Source organism: Chlorocebus sabaeus, chromosome 15 (genome assembly GCF_047675955.1).
Source record: "Chlorocebus sabaeus isolate Y175 chromosome 15, mChlSab1.0.hap1, whole genome shotgun sequence".
NCBI lineage: Eukaryota > Metazoa > Chordata > Mammalia > Primates > Cercopithecidae > Chlorocebus > Chlorocebus sabaeus.
In genome coordinates, this window is record NC_132918.1 from 84,655,766 (window position 1) to 84,674,221 (window position 18,456).

Consider the following 18,456-nt stretch of genomic DNA (forward strand, 5'->3'; position numbering starts at 1 on the left):
TGTCTCTTTAGTGGAAAATAATTAACCTTAGACTAACTGCTGTGTTGGTCCCACCTAACAAAGCTTAATAGAAAAACCCAAGGGGATGAAATTGCATTCTAGTAGCCTAACTACTGTATATCAGAACAAAGCCAAGTTATTCAAAACTATCCAGTACCCACGAGGTAAAATCTAAAGTTAAAAATTACCAGAAAATTAAAGATGCAAGAAAATACAGCCTACTATAAGGAGAAAAATCAATCAATCAAAACTGACCAAGAAATGGCACAGATTATAGAATTATCATGCAAAAATATTAAAATAATTTTCACTCCATTCAATATGTTTTAAAAGCTAGAGGAAATGTAGAACATGTTAATAAAAATATGAATGATACACAATGATGCAATCTGAGCTTCTAGAAATGAAAAATGCAACATCTAAAATGAAAACTACACTAGATAGGATGAAGAGTAGATTATACATTTCAGGAAAAAAAATTAGGGAACTTGAAGAAATTGCAATAAAAATTATTAAAGAGGAAATACAGGGTAAAGAAAAGACTAAAAAGAAAAAATATATCCCCACAATCCCAAGAAGTTCAATCAACCCAAAGTACAAGATACAGGAAAAGAAATAGACCAAAGAACATCATAATCAAATTATTTAAAGATTTAATAGAAAAAATTTTAAATAGAACAGCAGAGAAAAAAGACATATTATGGAGTAGGAAAAAAAATATGGATAGCAACAGATTTCTTATTAGAAATAATGCAAGTTGAAAACAGTGGAGAAATGCCTCTAAAGTAATAAAAAGAGGGAAATCCCCTGCTATCTCATAATTCTTTATCCACAGAAATTATTTTTTGAAAAAATGGAAAACAAACATGATTTCACATTTGTAAAATCTGAAAACATTCATCACCAGATACCTAAACTACAAGAAACATTGAAGGAAAACAATGTAACACATGAAACCTATATTTACAAAAATAAATGAAGAGTATCAGCAATAATAACCAAGTAGGTAAACAAAAATTATTGTATCTTATTTTAATATCTTTAAAAGATAAACTATTTGAGGCAAAATTAATTTAAAAATGTATTGTGAAGCTGACAATATATAGAAATATTAATAAATTGCATGAAAACAATAGCATAGAAGAGGGATTTTCACAATGGCACAGATAGAACACTTTTGTGAGGTTTTATAAGTCAAGTAGTATAATATCACTTGAAGGTGAAAAAATAATAAGTTAAAGGAGCCATTAACAGAACACAGTACATAATTGTAGCTGGTAAGCAAAAGAAAAAAAAAAATGAGAGAGAAAAAAACGGACAATCCAAAAAAGGACAGAAAAAAGAACAAAGAACTGCTGTAAAAAAACACCAAGTAATTTTAGTAGATTTAAGCCTAACTGTCTCAATAAGTACATTAATTTAATTAAACACTCTGATTTTAAAGCAGTGATTATAATATTGAATATTAAGTAAGATACAATTATATGCTGCCTACTCAAAACTGAATTTAAGACACTAATTAAGGCATAAGTGTAGGAAAAGATATACAATACTAACGCTATTCAAAAGACAACTGGTATCACTATTTTTAGTGATATTTAGTGGTATTATTTTAGAATCAGACTAAGTACATTTCTGACCAGCGAATATTACCTAGGACAAAGAAAGCCATTCATAATGATAAAAGTGAATCAACAGGATGTTACAGTCCTAAATGTCTATGCACCCAATATCAAACCTTCAAAAAAGATGAAGCGAAACCCAATTGTACTACAAAGAGACTAGATAAATTAACAACTAAAGTAAAATATTTCAATATCCTTCTCTCAGTAATTAATACAAGGTGATATATAATTAACAGAGATATAGAATCTTTGAACAATAACACTATCAACCAACTTGATTTAAATTACCTTTCTAGAACACTCCACAAAAGCAGAACACATTTCTTTTCAAGCATTTGTGCAGCATTTACCAAGATAAATGTTATAGTCCTTTGTTGCTACTCTAAGATAATACCTGAAACTGGGTATTTATAAACACTAGATGTTTGTTTATCACAGTTCTTGAGACTGAAAATCTAAGATCAAGATGCGGGCATTTGGTGTCTAGTAGGAGTTGCATCCTCCAAAAAAGGAGAAACACTGTATCTTCATAGTGTAGAAAATGGGAAGACAAGAGGGGATTAACTCTTTCAAACCCCTTTATGAGGGCGCCTAATTCCATTCACCAGGTGAGAATCCCTTAGACCTAATCTCTTCTTAAAGACCCCACATCTTAATGCCATCAAATTGGCCTTTGAGTTTAAACACCTAAATTTTGGAGGGGACACATTCAAGCAATAGCCATCAAACATATTCTGAGCTATAAAATAAAGATCAATACATTTAAATAATTCAAGTCACATAAAATGTTCTCTTTGATCATATGGAAATCAATTATAAGTCAATAACAGAAGGAACTCTGGAAAACACCAAAATACATGAAAACTAAGTAACACACTTCTAAATAACTCATGGTTTAAAGAAGAAATCAAAAGGAAAATGACAAGATTTTTTGACTGAATAAAATGGAATTACAACATATCAAAATATGTAGGATGCCACTAAATGTATCTTAGGGTGCTGGTGGTCATGGCAGATTTATAGCATAAATTCCTATGAACAAAGCAAGGTATCAAATCAATGACTTCAGCCATAACTTTAAGGAACTTTTAAGAGAAGAATAAATTAAACTGAAAGGAAGAATAAAGGAGTTTATAAAGATCAGAGCAGAAAGCAATGAAACAAAAATCAGAAAAACAAAGGAGAAATTAATAAAACTAAAAGCTGGTTCTTAGAGAAGATCAGTGAAATTGATAAATCTCTAGCTAGACTGACCAAAAACCCAACTAAAGAAAGAACAAACACATATTTCCAATATCAGAAATGAGAGTGATAACATCACTACACATTTGGCAAATAAATATTAAAAGGATAATAATACAATGTTATGAACAACTGATGCCAATAAATTCAACTATTTAGAAGGAATGAACACATTTCTTGAAAAACATAAACTTCTAAAGCTTACTCAAGAATAAATACATAATCTAAATATTTATGTGAAATAGAATTTCTAGTAAAAAATTGTAAGCAGTATTTTTCTAGTCATACACAACACTACAGAAGGAAAATTCACCAAGTGGGATTTACATTGCAGAAAGAAAAGTTTTGTTTATTATTCACATATCAACTAACATAATTCAACATATTAACACACTAAAAGAGAAAAGCTAAATGATCATCTTAATAGATGCAGAGAAAACAAGCCAACACTGATTACTGATTAAAACTATTCAGCATTTTAGGACATCTATGAAAAACTTGTAGCTAATATGACATGTAATGATGAAGAACTGAGTGGTTTCCGTCTAATATTAAGAAGAAGGCAAGAATCTCTGCTTGACCACTTCTGTTACAGGAAGTAACCGTCATTGGGGGTGTCATTTTTCTGGTCAGAAACATCTGTGGCTTCTGACACCTTTGTCGGAGCTCTTGTCCTGCATCCAGGAAGAATGCGGTAGGCAGACAAGTGAACAAGATAAAGAGAAGCTTTATTTCATGTTAGAATAGCTCAGAGGAGACCCACAGTGGGTAACTCTTCTTTGCAGGCAGGTTGTCCCCTCAAGTGTTCAGCTCTCAGCAGAGAGGAGGCCCTGGAGCGTGTGGATCCTCAATGCTCAACATGTCCTCCCATCCTCTTGTTGTCTCAGCAGGTCTCGGCAGAGAGGAGGCCCTGGAGAGGGTAGCTCCTCTCTGCAGCTGGTTCTCCGGTTGTCTCCCGCTATCAGCAGGGAGGGTAGCTCCTCTCTGCAGCTGGTTCTCCCATTGTCTCCCGCTATCAGCAGAGTGGGTAGCTCCTCTCTGCGGCTGGTTCTCTGGTTGTCTCCTGCTCTCAGCAGAGAGGGTAGCTCCTCTCTACTGCTGGCCATCCTCTCTCCATCCTCTGCCCTATTCTGGCTGAGCACGGGGCTTTTGCAGACCTCAGAGGGGAGGAAGTGCCTGCTGATTGGCCCATGGGCAGCCCGGAAAAGGCACCATAAGTCCCTATTCTGGTCTATGGGTCTGGATCCCAGCTGTCAGCCTTCATGGTTGCCTGGCCTGAAGCTTAGGCTTCCCTGGGGACCTGCTCTCTTCTGACCAGTAGCCTGTCTGCCTCCCACAACCATCCATGGCAGAAGGCTTCTGGCACCAAGGGGCACCTGCAGGCCAGTGCCCAGCTGCCCTCAGTCCCCCTTCAGCTTCTCCCCTGGCACTCCTTGGTGCCCAAAGTCCAGAGGAGGCCAAGGCATCAGAGGGCTGGCATGTCGACACTACCCTGAGCTTGCATACATGGCCTGGGCTGTGACAATGCTAGAGCCCTGCCTCAACCCCAGTCAGAGATCAAAGAGGGAACCAGGAGCAGGGAGAGGCCAGGCAGTGGGAGCAGGCACCTCTGAATCTGCCAGGGCAAGGGGGCCATTCCCAGGCCCCCAAAGAGTGCAGGAATGCCTGGGTGTGCAGCCCTGGTTTGGGTGGCTGCATCTGTGGGGGATGGGGGACCTCCTACCTGCTTGCCAGGACTCCACTGGCTGCAGCCCCATATAGGAGGGCAGGGCTCCTGCCTACTCCCAGCTCCCCAGAGCAGAGGGGTGCCTGGGTTGCAGCCGCAGCTTGGGCAGCTGCAGTTTGTGCCTGGGGCATCTGAAATTGCACCTGGGGAGTTCCCACCCTGACAACATGGAAGGGAAAGGGCTCCTGCTTTTCCCTTGGTTTCTGGTGGCCCCATGGAACATGGTACCCTGCCATGCCCCCTTGCAGCCTGGGGCACTCCAGGTCCTCCCTAGGCCTGGGTCAGCATCTGGGGCAGGGGTGACATTCCCCTGAGCTTCCCCTATGGCCCCCACCCTCAGGGGCAGACCAGAGCTCCATGGGACTGGCTGGGCCCCATCAGGGGAGCCTCAAGGGTTGTAGACTATGGAAGTTGGCAGGGGGACTGTCCACCTCCTCCCAGTGCCCTGCTTGCAGCTGCCAGCATTATGGCAGTTGCCACACCAGACTGCCTGCCGTTGCCATCACTTCTATTCAACATTGCCCTGAAAGTTCTGGTCAATGCATTCAGGCAATCAATCAATCAATCAATCAATCAGATAAAATCATCCAAAGGGGAAAAAAGAAGTAAAACTATCTTTATAGAGAAAATTCTATGAAATCTACCAAAAGCTACTAGAATTAATATGTTTAACCATATTGCAGGATACACAATTATAGAGAAATCTATATGTACATATATATACCTATATACTGGTAGACAAATACACTGAAAATAAGAAAATTATAAAATAAAAATTGTAAAATACTTAATATTGTTAATATGTATTTGGACAGTTCTGCTCAGATTGATCTATGGATTCCAGTCACAAGCCTAACAGGAATTCTTGTACAAATTGAAAAATACCTTCTAAAATGTATATACAAGTTTATAGGACTTAGAATATGCAAAATTACTTTGTAAAAGAACAAAGTTGGAAGACTAACACTAATTCATATCAAGAGTTATTATAATGCTATTGCGATTAAAAGCATGTGGCAATGGCAGAAAATAAGTAACTCAATGGTGAAACTTCCAGTTGCCAAGACGGTCAATTAGAACAATGAGCCAAACTTAGGCCAGGCGTAGTGGCTCATGCCTGTAATCCAAGCACTTTAGGAGGCTGATGTGGGCGGACCACATGAAGCCAGGAGTTCAAGACCAGCCTGGACAACATGGCTAAACTCCATCCCTACTAAAAATACAAAAATTAGCCAGGTGTGGTGGCACACTCCTGTAATCCCAGTTACTCGGAAAGCTGAGGGATGAGAATTGCTGGAGCTCGAGAGGCAGAGGTTGCAGTGAGCCAAGATTGCACTCCAGTCTGGGTGACAGACTCCATCTTTGAAAAGAAAAAAAGAACAGTGAGCCAAACTTAAACTAGCAAAGTATCAATCAAACTTTTATTCACTTTCTAGCACAAAGTAAAAGAGACAAGTGCTGAGTCCTAGTGTTTTATTTTTTCTCACAGAATGGTATTGACAAGAGTGAGAGGATGTACAACACAAATGAGAGAAATTTTCTCACTGCTGAAGAGTCCTGTCTTTTTGTGAACCTGTACTACTAAGATTGGATGATGAGGAGAGATTGGAGTGGGAAAGTAATGAGCAGAGTAAGAAGCAGTCCCTCAGCTCAGGCACCCATATAAAGTAGGTTTTCATGAGGTAGAGTAGGAAGTGCTTCAGCTTTGCCCTGATAAAGAAGCCTCTAAATGGAGGTGCCAAGAATAATGTCAATATGCACATGAATATGACAGGACTAGAAGGGCCTATGTCTTTGACTAAAATTCCATTCAGACTGGAATAAAGTGCTTGTGCACTAAGTCTGGTCAGGGGAGGACAAGTTCGCCCATCATAAGGCCTGCCAGTAAAGCCTTGAATTGCCTATGATTGGGCCTAAGGGCACACACACAGAATTTTGGCCTGGAGCTGAACTCTTCATAAATCAATAGAATAGAACAGATTCCAGTAATAGGCCCATATGTATACAGGCAACTGATTTTTGACAAAGGTGCAGAAGTAATATAGTTGCAAAAGAATAGTCTTTTCAAGAAAAGGTGTTGGAAGAACTGGATATCCATATGCAAAAATGAATATAGAGCCATACCTCACACCATATATAAAAATTAACTCAAAATGGATCAGAGACCTAACCATAAAACCTAAACAATTATATCAATCAGTATATATTCTATATACTAACAAACAAAACATCGAAATCTCTTTAGGTAAAATTTAAACCTATAAAGCTAGAAGAAAGCACAAGAGGAAATCTTTATTATCTTGGGCAAGGCAAAGATTTCTTAGTTATCACACCAAAAGTACAATCCATAAAACAATAACAACAACAATAAATTAGACTTAAGAACTTCTACTCTCTGAAAGACACAGGTAAGGAAATGGGAAAACAAGAATCAGACTGTGAGAAGATAGTTTCAAATTGCATATCTGATACCAAACTTGTATCTAGAATATGTACAGTAGTTTCCATTTTCCATGAGGGATATGTTTCAGGACCCCCAGTGGAAGCCTAAAATAGGGGATAGTACCGAACCCAATATATACTATGGTTTTTTTTAATCTGATAACCCAGACTGCTACTAAATGACTAAGTGTGTGTAGTTTACACAGTGAATATGCTGGAGAAAGGGATGATTCACATTCCATGTGGGACAGAGCAGAACATGCTGCTCAGAATGGTGCATAATTGAAAACCTATAAATTGTTTATTTCTGGAATTTTCCACTTAATATTTCAGACCACAATTGACTGCAGGTAACTGAAACCATGGACAGGGGACTACTGTATTCCTAAAAGTAAAAACTATATAAACAAAGACAAAAATGGGGGAAATACTTGAACAGATAACTCAGAGTTGTATGAATGGCAAATAAGCACAGAAAAGGAAACTTACCCTTGTTACACATAAGAAAAATGTAGATCTAGATGAAAATCCAGCACTACTACATACCGATCACAACAGCTAAAATTAAAGTGACTGACCATGTTAATGTTGGCAGGGATGTGGAACAACTGAAACTTTCATACATTTTTGATGGGAGTGTAAAATGGTCAAACTTTTTTGGAAAATAGTTTTCAGTTTCTTAAAATTTAAATATTTAAATGTAGACCTATAGCCTAACTCGGACATTCCACTGGTAGATATTTATTTACCTAAGCAAAGTGTAAGTGTACCTTCATTAAGCATTTGTCATCAAACTTCATCTCAACTTTATTTGTAATATGAAAGTTGGAATCACCCCAAATGTTCATCAATAGGTAAATGGGTAAACAATAATTGTGTTATGTCTATACTATTTGAAATACTCTTCCAAAAAATAAAGCTATTGATATATGTATCTGGCAAAATAAATGAATTTCAAAATAATTACACTGAGTAAAAGACAGACACAAAAGAGTACATAATGTGTAATCTTATTTATACAAAATTCTAGAAAATACAAACTCATCTATCTTGTCAGAAAATTGATCAGCGTTTGTCTAAGGATGGGGGCTGGCAAACATGGAAGGGACTGGAGGGTGGAATTCCAAAGGTTGAAGAAACTTTGGGGATTGATGGAAATGGTCATTACGTTGACTGTGGTGATAGTTAATGGATGTACACATATCTCAAAACTCAATAAATTGTACACTTTAAACAGGTACAGTTTATTGTATATAAATGATACCTCAATAAAGTTATTTAAAGTTATAAATTTCTGTTCATGGAAGTACGCATTTCCCTTTTAAAGTCAAATTCTCGGGAATGGGTCCTAAGCTTTATTTGCTGTTGGATAGCAGGGAAAGCAAGCTCATTACAGGCTATGGTGGGTATTTCCTGGGAATGATGATGTGATCCGTCAATCTGAGCTCACTTCCTCATGGGATCTTGCTCCACAGTCCTACCCTCTTTTTCAGCAGATCACCTCTTGATGTCTGTAAATTAGCAACTTTAGGGAGTTATTGCAGACACTCTACTGCTGAACTCCAAGCTCGACCACAGAATCTTCCCTCAGTTCTCTTCAGTAACAATATAACTTTTCTGAAAGCTTCAGGACTAAAAAAGTTGCAGAAAAAAATTGTTTTACATTAATTGTGAAACAAAAATCTTGAAATTGAACATGCAGTTTCCATATGTGGGATGCTGCCACTGACTTCTATGCCCTATAAAAGCCCATAATTAGATATTCAGCAATCTTTCAAGCTAGTGGTCAAGCATAGCTATTATTAAAAATTAAAGTACATACATTTAGAACTAAATGATATTAAAAGCAGAGACAATGGATACTCTAAACTCATCACATCTTACATCCACTATGATCTATGCTCTTGAGGTTTGCATCTCTTACAAACTCACATTCCATGACAGCAGGTTAGCATCTTGAAATCAGCCATGGTGGGAATATTTACAACAGAAAAATGAGCAAATAGTACAAATAAAGGCTTAATTTATTGTTTTGTTGACAAGGAAGTGATGGAGAAAGTGTTTATAATGCAGATTAAAACTGCATTGTGTCTATGTTCATTGTATTGTGAATAGCACCAAAAACTGAGAAAATATTATTTCGGTATTTGAAATATTATTTGATTCAATGCCTAAGTGGCTTGGGTCATTGACAAACCAGAGTTCTGAGGAATATTTTTGTTGTTTCACTTTTGTCTTACTCACTAAACAATACCAATCAATATTCATACTGGAGTTATAGTCACCCATCAATTGCAACCATGGGTTGGCTATACAAGAGTTTAACAAAAACTCCTAATGGAATTCTATTGTACATTCTATTATTATCTATGATTTTGTGCTATGTAAATATTATGTCATTAACATTTATAATAAGCTATGTACATAAAAATATGCACCCTTTTTTTCACAAAAGAGCCAGCAGCTAAACATTCAGAAGTACATTATTAGGCTGCTTTCACAGTTTATAAGCCCAGATGCTATGCAGAGATTTTCTTCTTGAGCATCTTTGTCTTGGCAACTTCCTGTCACTTGGCAACTTCCTGTCACTTGGTTGCACTTACCAGTTTACTTCCCTGTAATAGGACTTACTTGGCCTTGAACTGTAAATAATGAAGAAGAATATTTTATTCGCGTTTTCATAGCTAGTCAGTATCTAGGGGAATCTCTTCAAAATAAGGCAATACCTAACTTTTAAAATGGTAGTTTTTCTAGCTTTAGTTTTTCAGTTTCAGCAGGAACTCTGTTACGTAAGTTAAAATACCAAAGGCAGAAACTATGTGAATAAAATTGATGAATTTGCCACATTAAAAAGCAGTGCTTCTATAGTAAAAAAAAAAAAATATTAACAATGTTTAAAAACTAGAGATTAATAGGAAAACATATTCAATAACTATTTCACAGGATTGTTGGCTTTAAAGTATATTTTTTACACATCTATGAGAAAATCATAATACCATGAAGAATAAACAGGCCAAAGTCATGAACAGAAATTTCACAAGAAAATTCAAATGCCAAAAAAAATACAGCAATAACCTCACCAGTAATCAAACAATGAAAATTCAAATAAGATATATTCCCTTTTAAGTTTAAAGATTTTTAAATGGTTATCTGGGAGAACGTATTGTGGGGAAATAAAGGGACTCTCAAATAATTTGATAGGAGTAAACGGGCACACACTTTCTGGAGGGCTTTTTGGCAGGACCCTTCTTGTCTCTTGGCCTCACAATTCTACTTTAATAATTCATTTTAAGGTAATATTGAAATACATGTGTAAAGATGTAGCTAAGAAAATTATTTACCACAACTTTGTTTATAATACATTTTTAAAATAACTTATATGTCTAATAAGAATGAATCAGTTATTTACATAGATACAGAGTCCTAAGCAACCATAACAATTATTTAATGAAATATTATTAACTGTCATAGATAAGTTTAATGATATATAATTGTGGAATGAAAATAGCAGATTTAAAACTATGTATAACATTATCTCACATTTGATATAAATATGATTTTATATATACAGTTATGTGTGTATATGTTACATACGTACATACATACATAACGCATAAGTTCTTAAAGGATATACACCAAAATGTTAATTAAAATTGTTACTTGAGCTTTTCTTTCAGGTGGTTTTATTTTCTTCTTTGATTCTTTTCTTATTTGTATTTAATTGTTCTACATTGAGCATACATTACTCGTACAATAGAATTAAAAAACCCATCCCTATGCTATCTCAGCACTTTATGAGTTTCATAATCAGATGATTCAAGGACTTGTTAGTACTCAGATTCTTGGGAATTGCAGCTGTCCTGCCTAGAGATGCAACTGGACGTAGCTCAGCAGGATAAGTGCAACCTACAAGGGCACTCCTGGAAAGAGGAGAATTCCTTGTGTTTGCATTTTTTTCTGGCTACACAGATGCTGTGCTGACTTAACAGCACACAGGTGGCTGTTCTCTTCTGCCTTGGTGTGGAAATGGAACGAGAGACTGACTCATTTTACTGAATCATTTTACTAGTGATGTGACTCTGGGTTTGGTTACCCACAGGCATTTCTCCTGCAATTGGTTAGCCTGGGGGAAGTTTTATTTTAACATGTTCACAGAGGCTTTTCCTGTCCAAGTGAAAGGTTATGAATGACAGCCAGGGAGACCACACCCTCTCACGTATATCCATTTACAAGGATTGGGACAGCCTGACCTTCTGGGATTATATCCTTTTTTGGCATCTGTGGGTAAAAGGCCTTAGGCTTCTAACTTCAAAGTTGGAATTTTGACTACCGGGCAATGTATCATATTTCAAGCATCTCTGTAGCCTACCCTTTACAACTATCCTGAAGAGGCCTCTATCCATCTGCCACAAAAAAAACTAACACCGTTGTTACTTCTGGAGATAAGAGCCTGGAGGCTGCTGCCCAAGACGATGGGAAGGCTTCTTCTGCACCTAAATGTGAAGTGACACTTGATAGGATCTGTGTTCTGTATCCCCATCATTTCTTCAGTTGAATCTATTGACAAAGGCATCATTAAAAGCAATCAACTTACATTTCATTTTGATGACCTTGTAAATAAAAAATAAAATCCTAAGCCACCACCATCTGAGCAGGCCCCCTCTTGGCCAAGGGATTCCAGAAAAACCTAAAAATTGAGTTTCCAACCATGACCCATGATGGGACGGGAGGTCAAACATAGCCTGTTATACCCCTTCCTTTTTGTAGTTTAGGCATAACTGACCAGCATTAATGTTAAAATATAAATCATAAGACTGACAGAACAGACTCTTTATGACAATAGAATATCAAGTTATAAACAGAACCTAAGGCCATGCCAGGCAAGAGTTAAGTCACACCCCTGCACTAAAGAATAAACTATGTTCTAACTATGCCAAAAGGTTTTTCTTTAGCATCTAAACAAGCACTGGTCTTGAAAAAGCAATATTAGGACAATTTGCAGCTCACCACCATACACTCACTGACCTCACTGTTTTTCGTGCTGTAACTATAGCTTTGATTTGACAAGTGACTGATTTCAGTAACTTCCTTCTGATAAGAAGACCACTGACCATGGACTGGCTCTGGTTGGTTTACAGAGGCTGTGCACTGACTGGAATGCCTTTGTGTCCTGAAAAGACCTTTCGATGGATAGGGACTAATTATAATACATTTAAATATTGTCTCTACTCCAAGGTGAACTTTTTCTTTCTCTTCCTTTCCTTCCTTTCCTTTCCATCCTTTCCTTCCTTTTCTTTCTTTTCTTTCTTTTCCTTCCTTCCTTCCTTCGTTTCTTTCATTTCTTTTCTTTCTTTCTTTCCTTTCTTCCTTCCTTCCTTCCTTCCTTCCTTCCCTCCCTCCCTCCCTCTCTCTCTCTCTCTCCTTCCTTCCTTCCTTCCTTCCTTCCTTCCTTCCTTCCTTCCTTCCTTCCTTCCTTCCTTCCCTCCCTCCCTCCCTTCCTCCCTCCCTCCCTCCCTCTCTCTCTCTCTCTCTCTCTCTCTTTCTTTCTTTCTTTCTTTCTTTCTTTCTATCTTTCTTTCTTTCTGTCTCTCTCTCTCTCTCTCTCTCTCTCTCTCTCTCTCTCTCTCCTTCCTTCCTTCCTTCCATCTTTTTCTTTCTTTGTTCTATATACGAACATGGGTCATATGTAACATGCATGTTTGTTCAATACACATGCATCTGGACCACCTTCATAAATATTCACCTCCTCCTGTAACCTGTTGAATATGTATGTTTAGCCAATGCACTCAGCATAAAGCTCTTACCCAATCTCGTTTGAAGGGCCTGTGCTTCTCAGCCTGCAGGATGACCACTTTGAAGGAACCTTTTTATAAAAACATAAAGTTTCCTATTCTAAATTTATAATTATGTAATTTTTTAAAAAGTTAACAACATATACTGGACTTCAAAAATGTGCCAAGAGCTGTGCTAGATGCTGAGACTAGAAAAGTAAGTTAGACAAAGCCCTGAACTTTAGTGATATAGAGTCCACAAGAGACTTTGCATGAAAAGATATGGCTCATCCATAAAGTCTGGAAACATAAGCATATATACCTAATAATATATGCATGTCAAGAACATCCCCAATATATAAAACTGATAATGTAATATCATTCATGTCCCCAGACTTTATAGATACCCTGTTGAACATAAAATAATAGGTAGTATGGTGACTATAGTCAGATCTTAGATTCCAGGGAATAATTAATTCTTCCAGGTAAAGATGGTTTTAGAGAGGAACGGACCCTCATCCTGTTTAAGGATAGAGCTCACAAGAACTTCCCAAGAAGCGAAGATGCAGAGTGTTGGTTTTTGGGGTTGGCTGGGGTACTGCAAACAAAACAGAGAGATAGTGGCAAAAGTTTTCTTCCTTCATGATCATTCTTTCAGCAGCCAGATGTTTGACAATCATCATATTGATACTGGTAGAAAAACATAACACATATTCAGAGACTGGGCGGGGCAGTTAACAGGGGTGGTAGCTTGTCATTTTGTCATGTGAGAGATGTGGCTGCTTGATAATCTGTAGCGACTTCCTACAATTTTCCGTTGCTATAAAATTAATATCATAAACTCCTTAAACAGTCCCTTAATAAATCCCCTGCAGTCCTGGGCTAGGTGGGAGGCTTTCTGTAGCCAATGTTCTTGACCCTGAGATTTGGAGGCTTGGTGCAGTCAAAGTTAATGAGGATCAAAGCCCGTGTGCAGAGTCCAGGGGTAGAAACTGAGAGAGAAGCCTCACTCACCTGGCATCACCTAGAAGCTTGTTAGAAATGCAGGCTCTCTGCCCCACCCCGTGCCTAATGAATCCAAATCTGCATTGTAACAAGATCCCCAAATGATTTATGTAATACTGGTCTGCAGACCAGGCTTTGAGGAGCAAAGATTTAAACTGCTATTTCTCCAATTAGGATGTATATTGAAATTAACTGGGGAGTTTTAGGAAACAGCGATCTCTGATCCCTGCTACATTTTTGCAGATATTCTTGTCTAAAAATCAAGGACAGAAGATAGGAGACGTGACCAGGAAAAGCTGTTACCAAGCAATGTGTTCTCAGTGTCAGAACTCAATGGGCATGTAGATTGGATGGACCAATGATGGGCCAACAGGCAGACTGGTAAGTGAATAGATGAATAAGAAGAGGTTAGAGAACTTTGAAATGAAGATTTTTAATTTTGTAAGTAACTTTGGGTTGTGCTCTCTCTTGATAAGCTTGGGCCAGTGTTTCCCACAGCTTATCTGTATAATTACTGTAAAGAAATACACATTTTAAAATGTAGATTCTGGGCCACACCTTCAGATACTGAATCAGCATTTTCAGAGAGGAGACCAAGTCATCTGCATTTTCTATACATGCTTCAGGAGAACATTCTATATACTAAAGTATAATAAGGACTTATTTCGATAGTGTCCTGGCTAACTGTTAGAGGAACGATCTAAATCGAAGTGTTTCTCCATGAGAGGCATTTTGGTAAATATTGGGGCAAGACAATTTCATTGTACAATATTGACCCACACTTTGGGAAATGTTTAAAATCCCTGCCTCGAACTACTAAATTCTATAGCATATCCTAGGCATTGTGACAACCAAAATGCTCTCTGTTAGATTTCTAAATGGTGCCTGCAAGCTACAAAACACTAGCTCAAACTCCCAAGTGCCCTGACAGAATCATGTGAAAGACTGTAAGGGTACAGAGAGTTGCCTATGTATGGCAGCTGACTGTATCAGAGATTGAGTTCAGACAAGAGATATCATACTTCTTGAAGCTATGACTATGTATACGTGAGGAGGTGTGAGGTAGAGTGCAAAGAATCCTCAACCTGAAATCAGTCTGCTTTGAGGCCACTCACTACCTATGCAAATGAGATAACGTTAAGTTGCCATTTCTTTTGCCTGGGCCTATTTCCTTGTTTGTAAAATGGAAGCAAAAATACCTGGTTCAGTGACCTTACAGGACTGTTGGGAGATGATGAATACACTACGTTTTAGAAGGTCTTCTGTAGCCTTGATAGTGCAGTCAGCAAGCTTTCCCACTGGTTGAAATATGGGTAACAAGTTGCCCAAATAAAAATAAACTGCAGCTGCAACTTTAAATGTTGTTTTTGACTCTAGCGCCTACATCCTAAAGCCCCTTAGAATTCCCCCACACATATTCAAGAGCAGATGGTCAATGGGAAATTCCCGTAAGTTCCTCCATATAGCATTTTAATGCTTGACTTAGAGTTATATTCTGTTCTCTCGCTTTCTTTTTCGCTATCTTTTCCTGTGTCTTTTTCTTGCTTTTATGTATTAAAATATATATTGAGAAATCGTAATGTGTGCCTTTGTGCCAGATATCATCTATTTCCTCTTCCATACTCACATACCACTGGCTCTTTGCCCCAGGAGCATAACTCCACGGACTGTGTCAACATGCCTTCTACTTTCCAGTTGGGTTCAGTTAGTGGTCAGCCCCAGTGAGAGGTCAGACGTTGGGAGGAAACAGAAGTGAGGCTCTTGATCTCTCTGGTCCCCAACTCCTGTGAAATTTCAGGCTGGCTGTGCCCCTTCACAGAGGGCAACCTGCTGTTTTTCAGCAGCGCTTTCTGTGGGTGTCTCTTTTTGTAGATTTCTTTCTTTCATTTCTTGCTTCACTGGACCTTGCGGTGGGGCACTGTCACTGTCAGACCCAGTTTAAATACTATCTCTTTTTCTTCCCCTACAGTTCACTTACACACTTATGTTTATTCTTTTTGAAAATAAACCCACCTATTCTGAGTGGGACATCTGTGTCCTGTTGGGATTGTTACTGATTTAGTGGCATAAATCAAAAAAACACTGAATGTTAAGGATGAGGGCAAAGGTCATCATGTTTCCACCAATAATTTGCCATGGGACATTCCCTAGTAAGGCTTTGATCTTCTCCACTTACAATAGAATGAAGCTTTTAGGTTGTGTGATCTTGAAGATTACCTTCCTTAGCCACCAACTAAAGGGTTTGCAATAAGATAAAGTAAGAAAAATTACTGCACAGGCATGCGGTTTGGCTATGATTATCATTAGCAGAATCTGCATTCACGTATTCTCTGTACTATCATTCCGTCAACTGGGACTTATGGAATCTGGGCAGGTGAAAAAGAAGCTTTCTGATGTTTGAATTATTTTGACACTTATCAATGTATGTGATTCCTGGTGGGTGGGGATTTTGATCATTGTTTGCTTATTTGAAAATGGCATGCTCGTTAAATTTAGAAATGTGTGATTCTTGGCCTATGTTGTCCAAATTTGAATGGTTTCAAAAACGAAACGGCTTTCTGTTCTTTTAGACAACATTCATCATCGTCCATCAATCAATCAACTAGCTATCTTGGAATACTTACTGTCAATCACATTGATGCCAGCTTCTCAGTTACCATTGTTTTGACTCTGGGGAGGCAAAGAAAAGCACCCTGAGTAAAGGAAATGACAGGGAGTGCTTGTCCATGGCAGCCATTTATTTGGAGCCAGCAGCGATGTTGTTGGCGTCCTCTAAAGCAGAGCTGCTATTTTGTCACATTGCAATTCCTAAGTAAATCTCCTTTGAAGAGACCTAAATTAGAAAACTTGTGGTTTACTGTTTCTGGCTATACAGAATCTATTGAGCTGACGGGGTGACCTGTCAAGACTCATTCCACACGAAAAAAACACTTTCATTTCAGTCAAACCTAGTGTTATATTGCTCAGTTTTCCTTTTCTATCAAAGTATTTGTACTGCTTTCTAAATAAAAAATTAAACCATAAGGGTTAAAATGTTAGTATTATTTGGACTGTTGCATACTATGCAAATAATACTCTTTCTGGCATCTATTTTGTCCTCACTATTTACTCTCTGGCATCTATTTTGTCCTCACTATTATCTTGTGAACTTTGGCTGTGGTGGCATTTGGTAAATAGTGGCACCAACACACAAAGTCAAATTTCCCAAGACAAAACCACGGCTGTATTCCACTGTGCTGTGGAAATGTTTCTATCCTCCGAGGAGTGTCACATGCACACAGTACAGGCTTTTACTGCTTTTCCTAGCATCGCAGAACAGGAGGAGCACACAAAGCTGCCTGGGGGAGACAGAAGTCAGAAATAAAGACAGTCACCTGAAATGGTGTGAGAATCACTCCTCAGTTCCATAGCAAGTAAAGCTCCTCATGGCAAGATGGTGACTTTAAATGTAATTCACACTTTCATTCAGTTCATTCATCTGATCTGTATATACCCTTCACATGGGGCTCTCCCACATCTTTTCCACAAATGCCTGTATATTCTAATCACACAGTGCCAGCTACAGTCAGCTTCTTCTTTCTTTCTTTCTTTTTTTTTTTTTTTGAGGTCACGGTCGATCATTTATTTCACATTTATTCTCCTTGCACCAGGTGAGGAGGGGAAGGAGTCATGCACTAACACACGCAGATGGTGCTACTTTTCACTCTTTCTGAAGAATCAGGATCCAGATTCTAATTGTCTTCAAGATCTGGATCAGTCAGTAGAGATGGCCCACTGTGGTAGAGGGCCTGGGGCTGCTGGGGGAAAAGCAGGATTCATATATGGAGCATGACCATTCGTGTTCCAGGACTCCCATTCGGGTACCGGAGGATTTTCCACATAGATCACAGGTGTCGGGGCCCACGTCGGCTCCTGAACGGCTATGGGAACGCCACAGGCCTGGGGCTGGTGCTCGGGAGGTGCAAGGTCAACCGCATCTGCACAGGGAGGACCTGAGAAGACGCCGATTTTCCATCTGTATCCCAGAATCCTGTGCAGGGCCTCGCCATAAGGACATGGCAAGGGTAGGCACCTCGGCCTCTGGTTGGCCTCCTGAATAGTGAAGTATAAGTCCTGCAAGCTTATTAGCATCTGGAGACATTCCTGCCAGCTCTTCTTCATACCTCTCTGCTTGAGACGCTGGGCAATTGTTTTTGATACTACGTGATACTTCATCTTCACCCTGTACACTTCACGTTCAAGAAATTCCCATTCTTGCAGGAAACTCTGGATTTCCTGGTCACTCCAAGGTTTAACTGACCGGACTGAGGCCTTTTCTGATTCCTGGGCTGCATTTTTCTGCTTCATTTTCTGGATGTTCCTGGTAGTTTCGGTGGGAAGTGTTACTGTCTCCATTTTTCCTCCTGAGTGCTCTCCCGGGAGTCTGTCTTCTCGCTGCGCCTGCAGGGCCTGCTCTGTTCCTGGGTTGGCGGAACACTGGTACTTGGTCTCCGCTATCGGAACCTAGGAGAGTCGGGGCGGGGGGGGGGGGCCGAAGTGTGGAAACGTGTGTGCTTCTCTCTGCTTCTGGAGGTCTCTCAGCTTCTTCTTTCTACTGAAGCATCACCCACTGTCTAGGCCCTTGTCAACCCTCTCCTTGACTTTG

General features: G+C 38.8%; 1 protein-coding gene across 1 annotated transcript; it reads right to left on the reverse strand.

Moving 5' to 3' along the window:
- Positions 1-17,564: 17,564 nt before the first annotated feature.
- On the reverse strand, positions 17,565-18,249 carry LOC140713552 (putative uncharacterized protein MSANTD5). Its single transcript, XM_073023821.1, has one exon. It carries the CDS (start codon positions 18,204-18,206, stop codon positions 17,565-17,567), a length of 642 nt encoding a protein of 213 aa, XP_072879922.1. The 5' UTR covers positions 18,207-18,249.
- Between the last annotated feature and the right edge of the window lie 207 nt (positions 18,250-18,456).